Source organism: Leuresthes tenuis, unplaced genomic scaffold (genome assembly GCF_036924035.1).
Source record: "Leuresthes tenuis unplaced genomic scaffold, fLeuTen1.0.hap1 SCAF_8, whole genome shotgun sequence".
Classification (NCBI taxonomy): domain Eukaryota; kingdom Metazoa; phylum Chordata; class Actinopteri; order Atheriniformes; family Atherinopsidae; genus Leuresthes; species Leuresthes tenuis.
The window spans coordinates 33833396-33854835 of record NW_027325362.1 but is presented as its reverse complement, the minus strand read 5'-3'; the positions used below and the strand labels follow the sequence as shown (position 1 = coordinate 33854835).

Sequence of the window (21440 nt, the reverse complement as noted above, 5' to 3'; positions counted from 1 at the left end):
GAATGAATGAATGATTCAGCAAGACCACTGGAAAACAACCAGCTTTTTTTTTTTTTTTATAAATATCCTCGCACCCTGTATCATAGCTACATATGACATTTTTAACAAATCAATGTTTGGAAATTGGTCCAAAATTCAGCAAATAATTATACTTTAAGATGGAGGAGTACCTCCTTCCTTCGTAAATTCATGCACCGCTGCCACTGCTGGCCCTGTAACAAGCGGTGCTTTAGGCTGTCGATGCGGCGTCTCTTTATGTCTGATGCAGCCTGACCAAACTTCTGGGTCACGTAAACCCGACCAATTAAATATTAAAATCTAATTCTTTCCTGGTGCCCATTTTGTATTTTTGAGCTGAAAACAGGCATTTTTTTGTTTTTGGTGTTATAAAAGACAAAAAACAAAATAACCAGTCAATTTTTCAATATTTGATTGGCAATTGAAAATGGAAAGAACGAATGATACCCTGATTCACATTGATCACTTGTTTTGGCTGGAACATGGTCATTTTGCAATAAAGAATAAGAGGGGAGCCCTGCAGGCTGACCACCCACCACCCCTCTTTATCCCATTTGATTTAAGCAACAACTCTCTTCCCAGCAGGCTAAACATATGCAGGCCTTTTATTTACATTTTGGAAGGGGGGAGGTAGAGAGAAAAATAATATTTTTTTCTTCGGAATCAAACAAAGTGCAGATTTATTGAAGAGACACTTGAACACTGCAACAATTTCCACACAAATACACAGAAGTATTTACAGAATAATAGCCCACAAAGGATATAAATGAGTTACTGACTAAGTCCGTATTTGATCTAGATTTTGTTGATGCTGGCAGCTGGCAGGGTGGACTTGTCCAAGTCATCAAAGTAAGAGTGTGTCATGGCCTCGCGGGCTGAAATCCTTTTGGGAGGATTATAGGTCAACATTTTCTACAGAACAGAGAAGAAAAGGAGACAACGTTAGGTCTAACAGTTTTGAGGACTGAGTCTGAGGATTCTGGCGGTTCTGATTAAGAGACATTCTTGATACAGTGAGAATCGAAGCATAAATCATGATATTAAAACTATAGAATTATGAACCCCCCGTTGCACATAAAACATATTGTAACTGTTTCAGCTGACAGAGATGGGCCGTCTGGATGTTGTGCTTCGCTTCATCTGGTTGCTTTTTGTCCATCTATTCCAAGTTCTTGCAGCTCATCAAGCTAAGGCTAAGAAAGCATGAACACTGGTATTTTTAGAAACTTTTTCTCCACCTTCCACAAAAATAATCCAAACAGCGCTGTTCACAACATAATCTGTCCATATGTAGCGTACAAGCAACCCTCTGGAAAACATGACAGATCATCTTAGTTTGTAAGATTCAGCATACAGTTCTAAAATTGGCACCTTAATAGGAAGATCCTATAAAAAAAAATTAAATGTTACTGGATTGTCCCAGGCCTCATACGCAAGTTACATTTAAAATGTGCTTTTCTATACCACACTGACATTCAGTGGATTTATGACCCTTCCATAAAGATTTCCAGTGTTACTTGTCATAATCTCCTTCCATGCAGCCCTCATCCTTACCGCAAGTAGGTCCAGACCATTCTTATCCAGGTTTTTCACCATTGGCGACAAGTTGCCAGACTTCCATTTAGGGAAAGTGTTTTTGTAGTCAGGCAGGCTCTCCACATCTGGCCACACATCATTGTTTGGGGTTCCCAGAGTCCTGGAAAGAGAAAACAGCTATTTTAGGCAGACAGGGAAAAAAGGAATTAGTGTAGAGAGATTTTTCTATTAAAAAAAAACAAAACAAAACTGTTCAGCTTGTTAGAGACAACAGGATTTTAAATCAACTGTTCAGTTCCAGGTCTTTTCCCCTGTAGCGCATACAAACCACACCATGTGCATAAAGCATACAGTAAACTTTGCTGAAGATACTTCAGTGTTGATTTCCATTTCCCAAGTGATTACATGTTCTATGCATAAAACACTTCAGTTTAACTACAATTACTGCTCCCCCAAGACCAAGGAACATCCAGTTCCATCCCATCCAGACGACATCTTCTTCAGGGAAGGCCTTGCATATTTCAGCAGGACAAAGTTAAACCACATCCTGCATCTATTCCAACAGCACGGCTCTGTAGTAGAGGACTCCGGGTGCTGGACTGACCTGCTGCAGTCCAGACCTTTCACCAGCTCAGAACATATTCTCTGAAAAGCCTCCAGCTGATCCAAAATGCTGCAGCCAGAGTTCTGATGAGATCTAACAGGTCATGTTTCTCCAGTTTTAGCTTCTCTTCATTGGCTCCCTGTTAAATTCAGAATAGAATTTAAGATTCTTCTCCTCACATATAAAGCTCTTAATGACCGAGCTCCATCACATCTTAAAGATCTCACAGTTGGATATTTCCCCAACACAGCATTTCGCTCTCAGGCTGCAGGTTTACTTGTTGTTCCCAGAGTTTCTAAAAGTAGAATGGGAGGCAGAGCCTTCAGTTATCAGGCCCCTCTCTGTGGAACCAGTTTGGCTTCAGGAAGCAGACACCCTCTCTACCTTTAAGATCAGGCTGAAAACTAAGGCTGTTCCGATTCCGATCATTTGAAAATCACGTGATCGGAATCATGTTGAAATGATCGGATTTAACCTTAAAAACAACAATTATGACCATGTTCACATTTCAAATTCATCCAGGGGTACAAAGAGAGAGTCAAACGGAATGATACTGGCTCTGTATATATGAATTGGACTCATTTTTAATTTAATTAATTGGATTTGATTGGATTATGATTACAATGAATTGAACTCAATTGGACTGTATCATTGAAGTGCCTTGAGATGACATTTGTTGTAATTCCTCTCCCAAAGATCCAGCAGCTAGTCTCAGTTCCAGATGTTTAAAGAAGAGGGGATGCTACACAGTGGGAAACATGGACCGGTCCCAGTTTGGGTTTTTTTTTTTTTTTTTTTTTTTTTAAACATGTTGTTGCCGTCATCAAATTTATGAAATTTGCTAATCATTGTAGTCCTTTTTTAAGTTACAGTTTTTGGAGTCCCAGTTTTTTTTGGTAGTGATGTAGGTCTTTCAGGTGTCCCTACCTGAAAATCCTGAAGAGCTGGTCTATCTCAGAGTCTCCATGGAATAGCGGCTTCTTCGTGGCAAGCTCAGCAAAGATTGTTCCAGTGCTCCAAACATCTACAGGGGTTGAATATCTGGGTGAACCAAGGAGGACTTCAGGAGCCCGATACCACAGAGTTACAACCTGAGAACACGAGTAAGCGTTTCAAAAGGCTGGTCACCATGCATCTCAAGTGCAAATCAATGAATCACAAGTTTTGTGTGGAAAGATCGCCACCTCATGAGTGTAGACCCTGACGGGAACGCCAAAGGCTCGAGCCAAGCCAAAGTCTGCCAGTTTGATTACTCCTTTGTTGTCAATGAGGAGGTTCTGGGGTTTCAAGTCACGGTGGAGGACTCGACGACAGTGACAGAAATAAATTCCTTCCAAGATCTGGTAAAGGTAGCTCTAAAAGGTGAGAAAAAATAAATAAATCAGGGTGAAGAAGGGAGAATAAGATGGATGGGTTTAATTAAAAAGGCAAAACAAGAGCAAAAAGGCACCGAGGTCTGAGGGACAATGTGTCCCAAACCTTTTTATATCACAACACCATCTGTATGACAAATGCATAGGTTGCAAAGAAACAAGTGAAATCAGTAATTCAAAGTGAGCAGTGTTAAACTGCAATCCCAAACACCAACAATTATCTGTCAAACAAACATGCACAACATTCCCAATATGAATCGCTAACAGAAGTACCTTGACGAGCATAGGGTCCATGTACTGTCCGGAGGGGATGGAGTCCAGGTACTTCTTCAGGTCCATGGACAGGAACTCAAAGATGAGGTAAAGACGAGACTCCTGCATCAGGACATCCAAGAGTCTGGCACAAAAACACAGAACAGGGGAAGTTCACATAATATTTGCCTACTCAGTGTTGGAGCTAATATTAATTCTGAGCCACTAAGGCATCACTAGGCCTGAGACAATCTCTGCAAAACTGTAGAATCACAATTATCTGTGACATAATGCAGACTCTCCAGTCAGCCAGTTGACGTTTGATGCAGTCGATTTCCTCTTAAATATCATCATCTTGTTGTACTGATAGCATCAATCAATATTATAATAATAATAATAATATAGAGTCGTGTGCGTTTACATTTTTAAGATATCCAAATACTTATAGCAGGGTCTCTGCAGGTTTCAACAAGTCAAATTTAAGACCCATTTCACTGGCAAAAAAAAGTGCCACAGCACACTAACTAGTTGTGCTGGATAAACTGTGACCGGGGTGCTCAGGTACTTTAGTTCTGTTCTGTTATGTTACAGCTCCTCAAAAATCTAAATAATTAAAAGCAAGACTGAAGTTTATGCATTTGTTTTAAATAAAAGTAACGTTAATACATTTTTAAGACCTTTCACATTCGTATTCAAGACATTTTATGAAATTTGAAGATAGTTTTAAACATTTTACGGTCTTAAATTCAAATGACTGGATTTTAGACGTTTTAAGACTTTTTAATACCCCGCTGATACCCTGTATCGGCTTTAAAAGTGGATGTGGCATGATTATTTCCAGTCATTACTTTTTTATTTTGAGATTAGTTTTGCACACTTTGTAACTCCAAATAGTTTGTACTCGTTTTAGAGCGAGGGAGAGCTTTCTCTTTTCTGTTCTCCTGAGGACAAAGACAAGAACAAGAGGATTTGGATCAAGTGTCCTCTGATTGGTTGGATTCCTGAAGGCTTGCTCAGGGGAAGAGGATGTTGGTGACTCATAACTTACTCCGGTCAGAAAGCTACAACAGGTAAATCAAGGAGAGACTTTGGTAAATACGATGTTTTTGAGCATGACAACTCCTCAAATCCAGCCCCAACAAAGATTACATCCAGACATATGCTCATTACCTGCAACATTATGGGATATCTTATTTCAGTTCCTCACCATAAACCCGTGTTAGTAGGTGTGATGAAATGTTACCGGAGGCAGAAAGAACTGGGAAAGTTAACAATGCTTACACTCAGTTTTTACCTAAGGCTAAGCTGCTAAATGCTTTGCACAAAATCTTCCAATGTCAAAATGGTCTTGTGCACAATCTAGGTGGGGTGCACTTCCTGGAAAATTTGACCATAAAAGGAAATCCTATCTTTGAGTCACTGTGAGAGGAGTAAAAAGGTTAAAAAAAATGTTTCTGACTACTGAATAAAACAAGTTCCTTCTGCATAAAAATCATGCACACTTTTCTTTTTAAGCTTCAGTTGATGTCTGAGGTGATGGAACATTATTTCAACACCACAGATGAGCCTTTAAGGCATTCTGCATAAAAAAAACCAAACAAGTCAACAATTTCTTCCAAGCAAGAACTCGGCTGTATAAAGCAACACCTGTTCAATCTTTTCCTGATGACATTCCAGATAGCAAACATGACTGAAACTAAAGTTTAAATCTCAAAGAAGGCAGACAAAAGTATTAAATTCATGCTGACACCCAACAGTGAAATCCAAGTGTCTACATGTAGAATCTTTACTGCTACACCTATTGTCAAGCAGGCATCCTCAAAAGAGCAACCAATCCTATCCCTACCAGCGAAAACAGAATCACTACATTTACTCCTCAGATGCAGCGCTGCTGGTACATGGCTTAATAAATCCCTGTGTTACTTCAAGCTTTAAGAGGCTGACATAAATGCCAGTTTCTTTTATAATTATTTAAAAGTCAAGCACATGAGTTGAACCGTGGTTAAACTGTTAATAAAAAAAAAAAATGTAGCCAGACATCAGGTTTCCTGATATGTATATGTATTAAATTCATGAAGCAAAGCATAGAAAAAAGTCTGAAGGTCCTTCGGTGTATCAGCAGGATACGCTACACGTTGTCACACATTGTGCAGAATGATGCGATCAGGACCCAAAGGTGGACACGGAGACTGACAGGAAGTTAGAGAACTTAACTTGGTTTCTTTTGAAACAAACAAACAAGCTGAATCACCAAAAACCTAAGAAAAGACAAACCTGACTGTGACAAAGGGTAAGAACTTGAGAAGGCAATGACGAGGACTGGGAAAAACTAGGGAGCTTGAATGCTGTGGGGATCTGATTTGTAACAGACTGCAGCTGTGACAGATAGAGTGGAGAAACAGGGGAACTGAGCATAAGCAGGAGTAATGACTCACAACACAAGCAACCAGAAGTATAACTAAAACCGTAGAGAAATATAAATCATGATTAAACCTGATGATTAATGAGAAACAAGAAAACCAAGACAAAACTAATCCAAAGCCCCAAATCCCACAGACTCTAACGCACGTTTCACCAGTCTGTTGTTGCCAGCCCCATCTTCTTTGCTGTGGTTGGCTGGGGCGCGGAAATCTGAGAGAGGAATGCCAACAGACTGAACAAAGCCATGCTACTCTTTCTACCCTGCCTACTGCTGGGTGGAGGAGCTGTGGACCTCCACCCTGGTCGGGCATGCACTCGCAGATCTGGACTAAGCTGACTGCTGCTGCACTACAGCCACTGTACTATGTGATATAATAAGAGTAATACTGTCAATAATAATGATGGCTAAACTGTAATTTACTAACATGCGCAATGTGGATCATATACTATATGCCTTTGGAATAAAGCAGTGTACATATTCATTATGTACTATAAAAAATACCAATGTAACTCAGCCACAATCAGCCTTACCTGCAGATACAGGGGCTTTTAACTCCAACTTTATTCTAATAATCTTTTATTTTTAATTGCATCCATCTTGTTACTCCATAATTGTCGCTGCTATGAATAAAGTCTTCTGATATGTTTGTCCAAATATCTGTTGTTTTATTCAATGGAATGAATGAATGGATGAAATTATAGTATAGAATCCACAGAGCCACACCTAACCCTAAGCTGTACACCTCACATGGAGGTTCCTTTGAAGGAAAGCATCTGCCAGACCATTGCACATGGATTATTGAACTGCTCTTGGTTCTGCAGTTATGTGATATGAGAGAAAAGTAAGAGTAATAATCAGAAATTGTTGGTTTTGCAGAGCAAAATACTCCAAAGAATAAATGAAGGTTGTGAAAGTGTTGGCATTTCTGTGAAGTAATATCTAGTCAGGGGAAAAACAAAAACCATGGACTGACTTCTCTGGATCAACCTCTGCAGTATCACCAGCAACGTCTCACCTTGTGTGGTGTTACTTAATTATTCTGTAGGCGTCTGCATCATGTTACTTAAGCTAAAAATCTTAACCAGGACATCAAACCCTGTAACCGGACAGGACCTGGAAACATTCCACTCCGTAAAACAGCCTTTTCAGCATACCGTACAACATTGGGGTGCTTTAACTCCTGAAGCAGAGAGACCTCTCTAACAGCAGTGCTGGGAACACCCTCCTCCTCACTCTCCAGGCGGATCTTCTTCATAGCCACGACCTGCCCTGTGGCCTTGTGCCTGCCCTTATACACCACCCCATAGGTACCTGTGAAAACAAAAAAAATACAAATCACACACAAGCCTCCCATTTACAATATACATTCAGACTTTTTATAAAAAAAAAAAAATTATAAATTACTTTTATTATAAAAAGAAATGGGACTGGATCAAGACTTTTGTACAGTGCTGTAGAATATAAATATTGCTTTTAAAATACAATATTCTAGTGAAAATGTTTCTCTGCATAGCCCAGCTTGTTAGAATACCAGAGACAGAGTGTAGGATCAGCCATGTTATAGATAAATCAGGACGAGTCCAGTCAGTTGCTACCATAAATACCATGATCAATTAGTAGGGCTGCGATGTGCAAGCCTCGCCTTGGCTAAAACTCTCTTCTCCATCATGTAAGCCATTGTTAAAATGGACAAACTGAATGTCTGAGGGAGCACCACAGTCACTTTCCATAAACATTGTGAAGGAAATCCTACAGCGTCAGCCCTGAACTCAACCGCGTGCAGTCACATTATAAGCCCACCAAAGCACGGGTTGACGTCTTCATCTGGAATATGATCCTTTAAGAAGTATTCTACAAATCACATACTGCTGTTTTCCCCTGAGCACTGACAGGCGCAGCACCCAAGAGTTTCTTCACAATGCCCCATAGAAATGAGGGAAATCTGTTCTCCGCCATGCGTTGGTCACATTTAAAATCATGCTGCAGCCTCTCTCCTGTGTGACACATACAGCAGACGGTACTGATGCGTTCACTGACCAGAACTAATTAAAGCAGTTTGATAGTGAATTCAAATTCAGCAAAATATATCATTTTGTTCAATTATGAACAGAGGGATAGAGATCTAAATTCCAAATATTCTTTTCTGACATGCAACATTTAATATGCAGTCTGTTGCATAAAGACACCCAGGACAAGCACCCTCTGCTCTGAAGAGCTTGGTCCATTGAAATGGCCAATCAGACAGTTATTTGAATCCTCAGTGAGGCAGAAGTCAGCCAAAGACAAAGGTGTGTCATGAAGTTTGTTCACAACAATTTATGGCTCTACAAATTTTGCACTTTTTGGGAAAGAGTACAGTTCCTTTTATTTTTCTCTTATTTTCATTTGAGCACATTTTCTGAATGGGGACCAATTAAAATGTGGGAGTAGTATTAACATGAGGAAAACAAAGCCCAACTCTACTGTGCTCAGATGGTTAACCTAAAAAAAACAAAAAAACAACATGTGTGGCCCACATATCTCAGTGAAGACATCCCATGTCTAACAGGAGCTTAAGTAAGTAAGTATGATGCTAGGCCTGGGAAGGCAGTGACTTTCACAAGTTAATATAACAAGAGGCATTTCTAAACCCATCAAGAGTACAACTGACACCAGAGCAGCTGGAGAGTGAGGACTCTGTGGGCTACATTAATCAGAATCACAGCATTACACTTGCAGGATTTATCTTAATCATCGAAATAATTGAAACACATTAGGACCAACCTTCTCCGATTTTCTCTATTTTCACGTAATCTTCCATTATTGCCTGAAAGAAAGGGGGACAGGGGTGAGACAAACGGGTTCAAGTCATTTCAACTTCCACCAACTAGCGCTACTCTCTGTGGCTTCACCCCATACTTCCTTTTTAACTCACTTCAACACTAAACGCAGCTGATACTCACACTATGAAATATGGCAAACAGGTCACAGCGTTGTTAAAGTCGTGGACATCGTTACAAGTGGAAGTGTGAATGTATCCATTCACTCACATTTAGGGCTAAACGACGTGATATTTCAACTCGTTAACGAGCTCTACGGTTATATAATACTGACACATTAAGTGACATAACGACTTTCACATCTACGATAGTGACACAAAAACAACATCTACTTGTTAATCAACTGTCAAAGCTGCTGTTTTTCTTTAAATTAACAAAGAACTTTGAAACCACCAACGTCAGCTTACACAATGTTAAACCGTCGCAATGACGTGATGAATTTATCATTTTCGAACATTCTAACCAGAATGAATCACACACATCTTCAGACAGCCAGACAAATCAATAAACTGCCTTTTAAACTGTACAGAAAAAGAAATACCTTTCTTTGCTTCGCTTCTCAATCTATGTATTCTCCGTGGGCAGTCTGCTGTTAGAATGCTGACAATTTCTTTTGAATTGACCGCAGTACAGCTATAGTTCAAAATACACCAATGACCTAACTCGATCTTATTCAAAACTACCAATCAGGGAAAGGGAGGTTGACATGTGAGCTGAGCGGGAGACAACGCGCCGATGTGTGAGTGATTTGAACTCTCGGGTATGTTCACTGGCAGTGAGACATTCGAACGTTTTCCACGTGTAAGAGCCCGTTTTGACTCTATGCCTCCTAAGTATGCTTTTCATGAAACGATTCCCTATGGACCGTGGACTCCAAATAAGCATACATTTACTGTACTAAATCAGTGCCGTTTGGAAAACTATAAATTTTTAAGAGTAGAGATGGAAATAGACTTTGACAGCGTGTTTGTCATGGTTACTCGAATATTCTGCTTTGTTTGGAGGTTTTTGTTTGTTTGTTTGTTTCTGGGGTTTTTCCCATTGTATTGAACTGAGATTAAAAAAAATGGAAAAAAAAATCCCGTAAACGATCTAACTAAAGACAGAAAAGAAAGATCGCGAGAAAACATGAGAACTACACAATCTTAGACAATGGCTTGTTGTTAAATGCGTGAAGAGAGAAGCAAAAGGAAAGGTCCAAACAGGACTGATAGTAATTTTAACATGCATGATATCCATATCGGTACTGTTGTGTAAAACATTTCCGGTTTTAACATTAGACAGCTACACAAATATTTATCATAATGCCTCATTACAGTAATACTGGTAGCAACTGGTAGTTCTTTTAAAGTTTGTGGCAGAAAAAAAGACACTGGAGAGAGTGAAAGATCCAATGCAGTAGAGTTTATTCAGAAAAGGGAATAAAACTGAGTCTTACCCAGAAAAATATTAATTTAATAATATAGTTGCTTCATACAGCTTTTATAATCTCAATTTCTGGTTCAGCGCTGCTTCTCCTTTAAAAAAAAATATATCTTCTACCCTGCAACAATTCCATCACTCAAGACATTTTTAGGACCCGAGCTGCAAACAGCGAAGGCTCTATTGTATCTGAAGGCGTTATTCTTTTTCTTATTTGGGCCCGAGCTGCAAGGCAGCGAAGCCCTATTGTAGCTGAAGGAGACCACGGTCCCCAGTTCCTGTAACCATTTTAGCTCCTTCTCCGAGGCAGGGTCTTTTCTGGGTTCCATAGATCACATATGACGTAGGTGTTTGGTAGCTCCGCCCCTTGTCTGAAATGTTTACTCATACGACACGGACACAACCGGCGCATGTTTAATAAGTTAAACTTAGACGTCGTCTCCTTTGTCTGCGGCGCTCTGCTCTCCTTCTTTCCTCCATGAAACGAAGAAGTATCGCCTGCTGCTGGATTCTTCGTCTCCTGACTCTCGCTGTGTGCTCTTACTGCCTCCATCTTAGACGCCTGATGTGATCGTCCATGAATAATATTACTGTCTTGGTGGTGTTGTTTTCTTCTCTCCTTACTTTTCCCGGGTTTTGTTTTGTTGTTGAGTGGCGCTACAGTAACACGTCTGTCGCAGACGGTTGCGTCACATCAGTCCCTGTCAAGGTCCTTGACTCATGTGCAAATGCAAAATGAAACAGTTCCCCTGGGGAAGGGCAGTTCTTATAATGAAATTCAAGGTGGACAGTTATTATTATTAGGGACCGAGCTGCAAGGCTCGAAGGTCATGTTATGGCGTTTGTGGGATAAAAGCGATATCATCATCGCAAGGTCATGACACTTGGCACACACGTCCACGCTGACAACCTCATACATAAAGAATATCGTGTGTGGCCGGAGCGAAATGGCTCAGTGGCGCCTCCTATAAATTTACTTAATACCCCTGCCATTGGGGTTAGTTTTGCATAGGCAGACGAAATTCGGTACACGCCTTCGTCACACCCAGGCGCACAAAAAAGCCTCTCGACGTCATAGTGCCAGGTCCACAGGAAGTCGGCCATTTTGAGTGTAAGATGCAAATTAGTGCCATTTTGCCTGTTTCCACACCTCGCATATGATTGAACTCCTCCTACAGATTTAATGTTAATGGCTTCAAACTTGTTCGCATTACTCTTCAGCCATGGGGGATTAAAAGTTGTGATTTTGTTGGGACTTTGCCCTGACTGCGTACATATGCGTATACTGACACTCACATATAGCGCCACCTGCTGGTGTTTGGAAACGTCACTTTGTATCAACACCTCGCATATGATCGAACTCCTCCTACAGATGCTGGTAATGGTAACGGATTCAAACTTGGCCAGGACGTGCGCATGTGCCCGGGCCCAATCATTGCTGCTTGCAGCTTTAATTTCCTATTGGTTTGACTGGTTTGATTCGCTGGTGGGTGCATCTGGGTTCCCTGGGCTACTTTGGAAAAAATGAAAAAAACCATTGCTGCAAACTATGATGGCACTGTGGGCTTTGGCTTTGCTGATGCCTGTACCTCTGAGTACAGCAAAGAAAAAAATTATGATTCTGGTGGTTGTATATTCTGACTGATTGGGGTCTGTTGGTGAGAGTCTCGCACTCAGTTGCAGATAAATGGGCTCAGACTCAGTGTGAGCAGTTTGCTTATGAGAGTCTTGAATGCTGAATAGAAATCCAAAAAAGCAGCTTGACATATGAGCCCCTGTCCTCCAGGTGAGTGAAGGCCTGTTCACTACATTTCCTCTGACTGAGGATTATATAGCCTACCAAACCTGTTTAATCCCGAATATTTTCAGCGATGTTTTGAGTATTTCTACCACAAAAGTCGAGCAATTGTTTCACGGTATCTGGTCAGCTAAATCACAGAAAAAAAACTCACAGACCTGAAATCTGGCACTTGGGTGGCGTCACCTCACTCCATCTGCTTATCCTATATATTATAACTAACCACCAAACTACAATTGATAACTCGTGACCAGATTACTCTTGACTATCTCCCCCCTTGCATGTCTTCTCTGTCATTCTAGGAAAAGAAAGAGCAGCTCCCCAAGAAAACACTGTTCAGCTGTGCCATTTATAGGCACAATGATCACAATCAGCTAAATGGTTACTTTGACAGGATTGTGAGTTGTACTGGAAGTCTGAGGTTTACACAGTAAAGAGAAACAGTGATAGTGGGTCTCCTGTGCTGCTGACCACCTTGTCAGACACACAACCCTTCAGTCTCACATACTGTGGTCTGTTTGTCAGGTAGCCAATAATCCAGGTGGTTGTGGAGGCAATACAGGTATCCACCTGTATTTTCTGCACCCTCTTACATAACAGTGCAAGCTGAATTGTATTAAAAGCACTAGAGAGATCAAAGAACATGATCCTCACAGTGTTGCCTGCTTTGTCTAGATGAGAGTGGACTCAGTGAAGCAGGTAGATGATGGCATCTTCAACACCAACATAGAAAAGGTTCTGCTTTCTTATTTTAATGTCCATTGTCTGCAAAGATCCTTGTCGAGACCAACAACATTTAATTTAATATGATATTCTCTTTTGTACAACCTGCCCTGCAACTGAAGCCATATTGAATGTTTTTTCCATTTGGAAATGTGTCCGTGCTATCTAGATGGAGCAGTGACATAAGTGTCGGATTCTTTAAATTTTTTCCAACAGGTTGCTTCAGATTTGCTTCACTATTGAATGGAAATCCAGTTATTTGTAAGTTGCACTCGACCTAAAGAAGAGGGACACTGACATTACAGAAAGAATGACTAAAGCCTAGTTTATGCTTCTGCGTCATGTTGATGGCGTAGGACGTGACGCCGTCATTGAGCATTCAAAGTTCTGCGTCGAGGGAAAGTGTTGCTCTGCAGTTCACCATGCTGGTAGGGGAGGTGTGGCTGTATGTTTGTGTGGTTTCAGGGGTTATAGCCGAATCCTTGCTTTTTCTTCCGGTCACAGTTAACAACAGTAACCAATGGCAACTGAGGTGGAGCAGCTGTATTTGCAGCTCCTCAATATGAAGAACAAACGCTTATATTGTAAATGTTGAAGCGCAAGCGACGGAGAAGACGTTTGCGGAGGTGGTCTGTGTGACCGGTTGAGGCTGAACGGGTGAATTTATAACACTGGTTCACCCACTGAGGGACCTGGATGAACAAATGCACTTTCGATACTTTGGAATGTCAACGGGCCGATTTGACGAGTTTCTTCGCCGTGTACAGCCATTAAGACCGGAAAAAGCAACTGCCAGAAATGACGTTTTAGTGGACCAATCACAGCCCTTATGGTCCGCGTCAACACGACGTGTAGTTAGGATTTTTTGGAGGTGCGCGTCAGGCTACGCCATCGACGTGACGCAGAAGCATAAACTAGGCTTAAGAATACAAAATTTTTAGGAGATTGATCAGCTGAAAATGAAGAAAAGTGAGACAGTTGTGTGTTACAGCCCTAATTCTGAATTTATTCAGTTTGAACTTGTACAGTATATGTTACAACCACAATTTGTCAAATAAAGGAAAAAGAGTATGTAAGACATAATAAAATGTGTTTGGACATAATAATATATATATAACATAATAAAACTCTGGTCACCTGTTCCTTATCAGACCTGAAAATCATGTAAATAGGACCTCAGAATAAAAACAATGCAGAAAATTCTATATCGTATATTTATTTAAAAAAAACTTAGCCAAATTACTGTAACAATGTGTGAAAAGCTTGTAGAAGCAGCTTTAGCAGTGATAAGTTTAAGTAATGGTTTTCTGTATGACGTCATCAGTCTCTTATAGGAGGAATTTTGGCCAACTCTTCTTCACGTCTCTCCAGACTGCTTATGCTTGTAGGTTTTTATTTAGCTTTGTTAGCAAGAGCCCTCACTTATCAAACCATAAAGACTTTCACTTTAAAAAGCACAAATAAAACCCTCATTAAAATTATAGTGATATTCTGGTGCTGTAAGATGTGTTTTGTACAAGCATCTCAGTATCCATTTAAAACTGTTGCAAAACATCCGAGCAAGCAATAATATAGACTGAATGGGACTGATCAGTCAAAACCTTCAAGTCCTCGGCCTTATTACATGTATTAAATCTATTATGCACAAGCATGTGCATAAAGTTGGAAGTTGTGATGGTAAATTTTATGTCTCAGGACTGACAGACTCTCCAATCCACATTAACCATTTGTATCATCCAGACACGCTAATTGTTTTAAACTATTTACCTCTTAATTAACACTCAGACAAGATAATTGTTTTAACCTCCTGTTTCTTAATTATCATCAAGAATGCATCCTACCCCCCTCTGGAGATGTGGTTACACATCTAAAGAACAAAGCCCTCCTCCTCAGGTATAAATGCTCTGTATTTCTTTTGTCTGGATCTTTTCATACCATTGCCGCTGAATGGTGTGGACTGATCTTTTTCCTTGCAACGAAGAATAAAAACTTAGCCGGCCGGCAGAAAAAGTAAGTTTCTCTATTTCATTGCTCATCAGAGGTATTAGGAAGGAAGCGATTGAAAACTTCCATAACAAAGTCATTCACAAAAGTAACGAAATCCAGAGTGCCCAAAAGAAAGCCTAGAGCGGTAATATCTGTATGTTCTACATAAAGAACAGAATGGAGCAGAAATAACTGATTTTGTTTGTTTTACGGTTCATCCCCATAGGTCTGGCCTCCAGGAAGCCCAGGATGTCCAGCCAACTAATTAAAAACTAATGTGTTGTCTGATGTGACTGGTGTTTTACATCAGCAGGGAATACAAGTGTACATGTTTACCACTTGTCAATAGCATCATAATTTTTGAAGCTATAATGAAGATGGAACTGATACAGTCTATTATGATCCAATCTATTATGTAAGGCGACGGTTAGAATTCAAATTCAACCAAGGGGGCTGATTCTTGGCTCTACTTTCACACACTGGTCTTATGGTGGCTACATTAAAAAGCAGAAATATCTACAACAGGTAAAAGATGAGTGCTGGTTAAGGAAGGACAAGCTGAGGTCACACGTCTTTGTGGTAGCTGGAAACGTTATACTGCTTTCACCTCTTGTTTAGAATAGGAAAAATGTCCACCACAATATCTTAACTTTAGTGACGTAAATGAAAGAAAATACCAGAAATTCTTTGACAGTCACTTTCTTATTGAATGTTAGAGATGAATTTCACTCCTAAAATAAGCACAAGACCACATACAGAGGAAGTAATGTGCAAACGGGAGGCAAAAAATAACATTTACCCCCATTTCTCTATCATTGTAAATGTAATGTGAAAACTGCTGCTTAATCCGTTTTAAAAGAAATATTAAAGAGTAGTGGTAAGATTGCCACCTTTCATGAAGCTGCTTTGGATAAAATGCATAAACAACATATCATAACAAACATGTAGCACTAACATAAGTCAAATGAGAACTCAAATCATATCCACTTCTACTGAAGTTCTTATAATGACACTTCAAAGCAACACAATGCATTTTTCTACCTTCTTAACAGTAAATTACCGTATTTTCCGCACCATAAGGCGCACCTAATGTGCACCTATGTGTGCACTGGATTCCAAAATCTGTCACGGATACCGCCATTTTGAATTTACCGTGAGGAGCGCCAAGCATTCATTGGGGCATTAATCCCCCTCCACATCACTCACCGCTCTCCCTTCGCGCTGCTCACCGCCACGTTCACTTTTGCCGCGCCTCTTCGCTCTGTACATTGGAAAAGAATGGCAACTGGCCACTTCGGTCGCTGGCTTTGCGTTCGGTGTGAATCCAGGGCCAGGCGGATCCCAGCCATTCACTCTGAATAGGGCGAAGATTGTCTGGAGCTCGTATTTAGCGATTGAATCGTGTCATCATTAATGCTTTTGCCCATGTCCCAGTGAGTGCCTGTTCTTCAGTCTGAGATGGATGATGCAGACCGATGTGCAGTTTATAAGTTTATAAGTTCATAAACCACCGACAATGTTGTCCTTGACCGTCAGACCATTTCATACATACATACACTATGTGTGCTGGCAGCGATAAACCAATCAGAGAACATTTGGTAATACATACGCCTTATAATCAGGTACGCCTTATGTATGAGTTAAGTTCAGAAATGGACCCCATAATTGAGGGTGTGCTTTATAATCAGGTGAGCCTTATAGTGCGGAAAATACGGTATTACTTTAGTAACCCAATACTATGTGCATTGATATGTCTAAGTAGATTGTCAGTCATCCAGGAAATCCATGGTAATCAGTGACCGGGGCTTGTATAGAAGAAACTAGACTTCACTGATTTTGAAGACATTTCACCTTACAGCTGAGTTCTTCATTCTGAGAGTCTGATGAGATATTTCAGGCTTATAAGCTGCTGTTGAGAGTCATTGAGGTTGCATTTGTGTCACTGACCCACACTGGGAGAAAGCCCCAGTATGACATGTCCTCTAGAACCAAGAAGGAAGTCCAATTGGCTTCTATTCATGCAGTGACGATTATGTGCACTATAAAAACTATAAAAGATATCTGACTCTCACTGAGGCCAATTCTAGTTTGTTTAGTAGATTCTTAAAGCGGTTTTCACACATGAACACCGGAGATGTTCAGAAGAAGTTCCAGAAAAGTACATGACCTCAGGAGGCTTTCTGCTGGAGATGCAGGGAGGGGGTACAGAGGAACAAGTGTCTAGAGTGCACAGCAGGTGATGTAATAATGAACTTGTTGAGTAGCAGCTGAGGCTCCTTTTGTGCTGATATAAGAAGTGCAAGTGTCAGTGCGTATCCACAACAGTGTCTCCTCTGCTGATGTTCCAAGAGGTTTTCCCACATGACAACACAAAACCACTGTAAGCGGTTAGTTTGCCTGCGTTTTGAGTTGTGACTGGATGGTGGGATGATGAGTGTACATTTTCCATTGAGTTTGAAGATTAAATGTGCTGCTCTCTGTGTTTCTAATGTGCCCTCCTCTTTTAGGTCATAGGCCAGTCATCACCAGACTCAGAAGTGTCTTCTTGTTGGCTTGTTTTCTCTTTTTTTACAGATGAGATGAGGTGGAGAAACACAGTTTCAGGGTGTATGGGTTGGATCCATCTGAAATTACACAAGCACACTTATTAGCTGACTGAAACATAAAATGTGCCCAGGCTGTTACAGAAATAAAGGCACAGAAAATGTACTTATTCTACCCCCAAAGGCACATTTTTATTTAGTTTAATAGAACATTGTGACTGGAACCAGAATAACTAAAATGTTTATGTGCGCAGTACATAGACAGTTTTTCCCCACTATAACCATCATAAAGCTGTATAGACGATATGATTGAAAAAGGAAAATACACAGCAGGAAACACGGTTTTGAGTTTTGAACATCAAATAGCAATTATTTCCACAGTAGCATTCATCTGCCAACTGATTTTTAAACAAAGCAGAGCCATAGCAAATGTATCTGGAGTATTTTCAAAATTAAACAGCAACAATATAACACAACTACACTGTTTACAGTCTTGAAGCCTTGATTTATTTTACATAAAAAGCTGATTCTTTGTTACTTCATCATCTGCGTAGATCCTAACTCTTCTGACAGCTAATGATCATCATCATTCTGTGTTATCTGTGTGCATCTATAACATCCAATGATAGGCAGAAATACAATGTGCCCACGACAGTGACTGAGATGTGCAATGGAAGTGTGAAAAGAGGCTAGATCTACTTTCCTTAGTTGCTCTGTTTTTTCCTTAGCTGCTTAGATTAGTAAAATTGAATTTACTTTCAACAAAAGCACAGCAAGTTAACATGAACTTGCATTCCCACTTCACCTACTGCACATGGTAAAGCTCTGTAAGTACACTCTACACAATGCTTTGGAGACATACACCTATACATAGATATGCGTTTAAAAAGTGAAAGAATTATGTTTTATTGTAATAATTATCAGAATATGGCTATTAAAACACCAACATTGATCGATGTTTCAATGTGGTACACTGACTTTAAGTTATGGATGAATTGACTGTCAGCTGTAGCCATTCAAACATGTATTCCATGTCAGTCAAACACATTCAATTTGGTTTAAATGCCTGCTATCAATGTGGATTCATTACTTTGCTTAACAACATTAATATTGTTTCATTTGATTTTGCGATTCAGGATATCACAAGGTGAAGAATCAGTGAAAAACAAACAAAATTCATTTGAATTTCTGAACATAACCTCTTCAGTTACCGCAGAGACGTAGCCAGTTTAACAGAGCAGGCTTTGAGACACTAACAACTCTTTTTATTCTCAACATACCTTGCTAACCCTGTAATATTGCTTATTTATATAAATCAGTTTTCTTCTCATTGTAATACTGTGTGTGATGCTGAAAGTACATGTACACATTTTGTCTTTATTTCTGAATCTGATTTAACAATGACAATCCAAACATAAAGCAGAGTCAAACTTTCCAGGTTCTGTGTGACAAATTTTCAAGGATCTGAGAGTATCTATAGCTCAGGAGGAAGTCCAGTCACCTTACGCTGATGTTAACCAGCTCAACGACTTTCTGAATGAAAGTAGAAGTCTCGATTACTTTCAATCAGGCTTCTGATGTCGTCACAGCACTGAAACAGCTCTGGTCAAAGTGTTAAACGACATCAGGTTGAATACTGATTCTGGTTATGTTTCAGTCCTTTTTCCGTTGGATCTCAGCGCTGCATTCGATACTATAGATCACAGAATCCTGTTGCACAGGCTGGAAAACTGGGTTGGACTTTCTGGAACTGTCCTTAACTGGTTCAGGTCCTATTTAGAAGGCCGGAGTTATTTTGTTACATTTGGCAGCTATGAATCTGAGTGAGTGGCCATGACTTGTGAAGTCCCCCAGGGGTCAATTCTGGGTCCTCTTCTGTTTAACTTGTATATACTCCCTTTGGGTCAGATATTGCAGAACTTTAACATCAATTATCACAGTTATGCAGACGATACACAACTTTATGTGTCTCTGTCACCAGACGACTGCAGCCCAGCAGACATACTATGTCAGTGTCTGGAGGAAATAAACACCTGGATGAGAGAGATTTTTCTACAATTAAACGAAGACAAAACTGAGATCATTCTGTTTGGTAGCAAAGAGAAGAGTGTCAGCATTGGTAAATACCTTGAGACTCAGGCCCTTACAATCACTGACCAAGTTCATAACCTTGGAGTGTTGTTAGACTCAGATCTGACTTTCAGCAGCCACATCAAAGTGTTCACCAAGGCAGCTTTTTACTAACTCAGAAACATCAACAGAATTAAAGGTTTTCTCTCCCAAAAAGACCAGGAGAAACTCATCCATGCATTCATCTCCAGTAGACTGTAATGGTCTGTTAACTGGACTTCCCAAAAAGAGCTTTAAACATCTGCAGCTCATCCAGAACGCTGCTGCTAGAGTTTTAAGCAGGACTAAGAGATCTGAACACGTCACACCAGTTTCAAAATCTTTACACTGGCTTCCAGTCAGTCACAGATCGATTTTAAAAGCCTACTGATGGTTTACAAATCGGTTTAGGCCCAAAATACATCTGTGATATGTTCAGAGAATATAAACCCAGCAGAGCTCTTAGATCCAAGGACTCAGGTCAGCTGGTCCAGTCCAGAGTCCAGACTAAACATGGAGAAGCAGCATTTAGCTGTTATGCTGCAAACAAGTGGAACAAACTGCCAGAGGAGATTAAACTGTCACCAAATGTAGACATTTTTAAATCCAGGTTAAAAACATTTCTTTTCTCATGTGTCTATGCATGAAATCTGCACGGTATCTTTTAATTTATCTAAACTGTTGCTTGTTTTTATTCATTTTATTTATTTTATTTCTTTCTCTGTATATTCTTTTATGTATTTTTAATGCTTCTTCCATGCTTCTTTATGTAAAGCACTTTGAATTGTTTTGTATATGAAATATGCTATGCAAATAAATTTGACTTGACTTTTAAAAGTCCAGTTTTGGTTGGAATTAGGTTCTAGTGTCATGTAAATGCACTTACAGACAAAACCATGGATGAACTCTGTACCAGTGTAAACACAAGACAAAAGACCAGTTATATATTTCAGACATATGACAGGGGTGTGACAAAGAAACTGATATCCAGTTAGAAAGGAAAGGTGGATGGTGAGTGTATAAACTTACTGGGTATTCTAATCTGGTAGTGGTTGAGAACAGTAAGAACCTCCACCGCCTCTGTCTTACTGTTAAACTCCAACAAGCCAGAGATGGTCTTAGAGCAGGCTGAGAGAAAAAGGTCATCCCACGACAGATAATTATCAAATTCATCAGTTAACTCAGAATGTTAAAGACTTGTCACACTAACAAAGAAAATGTTTACTTTAAAAATCTACAAGTTATATGTGGCATTTCTACTTACGTTTGGCATCAAACATCTTGAATTTAACAAAGCCAGGCACATCATGCTCCGTACACAACTACAAACACACACACAGTCACAGATATATAAGAAGATATAGATGTAATACCACAGTCACGATAGCAACATCAATCTTTGTCACTGTTAAGCTAGCAGGTAGACATTAAAGACAGACACTGGGACTGCGTATTAGCTCTGTAGCTAATATTGGCTAGAAACTGTATGTAACTTAATATTGCAGATAATATAATGTGTACATTATAATAATTATTAAGACATGAATCATCATCATCAACACATATATAAAACGCTCTGAAATATGTACTATAAAGAAGGATAATAAATATGTTGGTTCCTTACAGCAATGTATCACCAAGTGATTGGCAATGTTACCTAACAACAAAATATGGCCTACTTTGAATTCTTATTCATTTTTAGAACATTTCATTGCTTTTTTCGGGAACTGCTTTTGCGCAGTATGAGGACCAAAATTAAGACTATTGAGCACTCAGTGGTGGCTACATACTTGTTGCAATGGCCATTGCGAAGACCGCTACTGATCTGATCAATG

General features: G+C 39.8%; 2 protein-coding genes across 3 annotated transcripts in view; both read right to left on the bottom strand.

Annotated features, from left to right (window-relative positions):
• Positions 1-666: 666 nt before the first annotated feature.
• Positions 667-9659, bottom strand: cdk1 (cyclin dependent kinase 1). The gene is made up of 8 exons (XM_072391552.1): positions 9566-9659; positions 8969-9011; positions 7360-7516; positions 3805-3928; positions 3343-3513; positions 3086-3249; positions 1573-1714; positions 667-930 (listed from the first exon to the last, which is right to left on the bottom strand). Exons 2-8 carry the CDS (start codon positions 9003-9005, stop codon positions 814-816), a joined length of 912 nt encoding a protein of 303 aa, XP_072247653.1. The 5' UTR covers positions 9006-9011; positions 9566-9659; the 3' UTR covers positions 667-813.
• Positions 9660-13961: 4302 nt separating this feature from the next.
• Positions 13962-21440, bottom strand: part of LOC140313454 (heterogeneous nuclear ribonucleoprotein L-like) — a 66499-nt gene continuing 59020 nt past the window's right edge. For both annotated transcript variants that reach the window (XM_072391551.1, XM_072391550.1), the window contains 3 exons: positions 20870-20927; positions 20635-20733; positions 13962-17577 (listed from right to left, as the gene is read on the bottom strand). In XM_072391551.1, coding sequence (XP_072247652.1) covers positions 17554-17577; positions 20635-20733; positions 20870-20927 — 181 coding nt within the window. In that variant the 3' untranslated portion in view covers positions 13962-17553. The remainder of the gene's footprint in view (positions 17578-20634; positions 20734-20869; positions 20928-21440) is intronic.

Bases quoted from the DNA above. Each gene is read 5' to 3' on its own strand.
- cdk1 (XM_072391552.1), bottom strand. From the start codon at position 9,005: ATGGAAGATTACGTGAAAATAGAGAAAATCGGAGAAG. The intron at 7,517-8,968 runs GTTGGTCCTAAT...TTGTTTTCACAG, and splicing joins AATAGAGAAAATCGGAGAAG to GTACCTATGGGGTGGTGTAT. The intron at 1,715-3,085 runs GTAGGGACACCT...TTCTCTTTCCAG, and splicing joins CAGCTCTTCAGGATTTTCAG to GACTCTGGGAACCCCAAACA.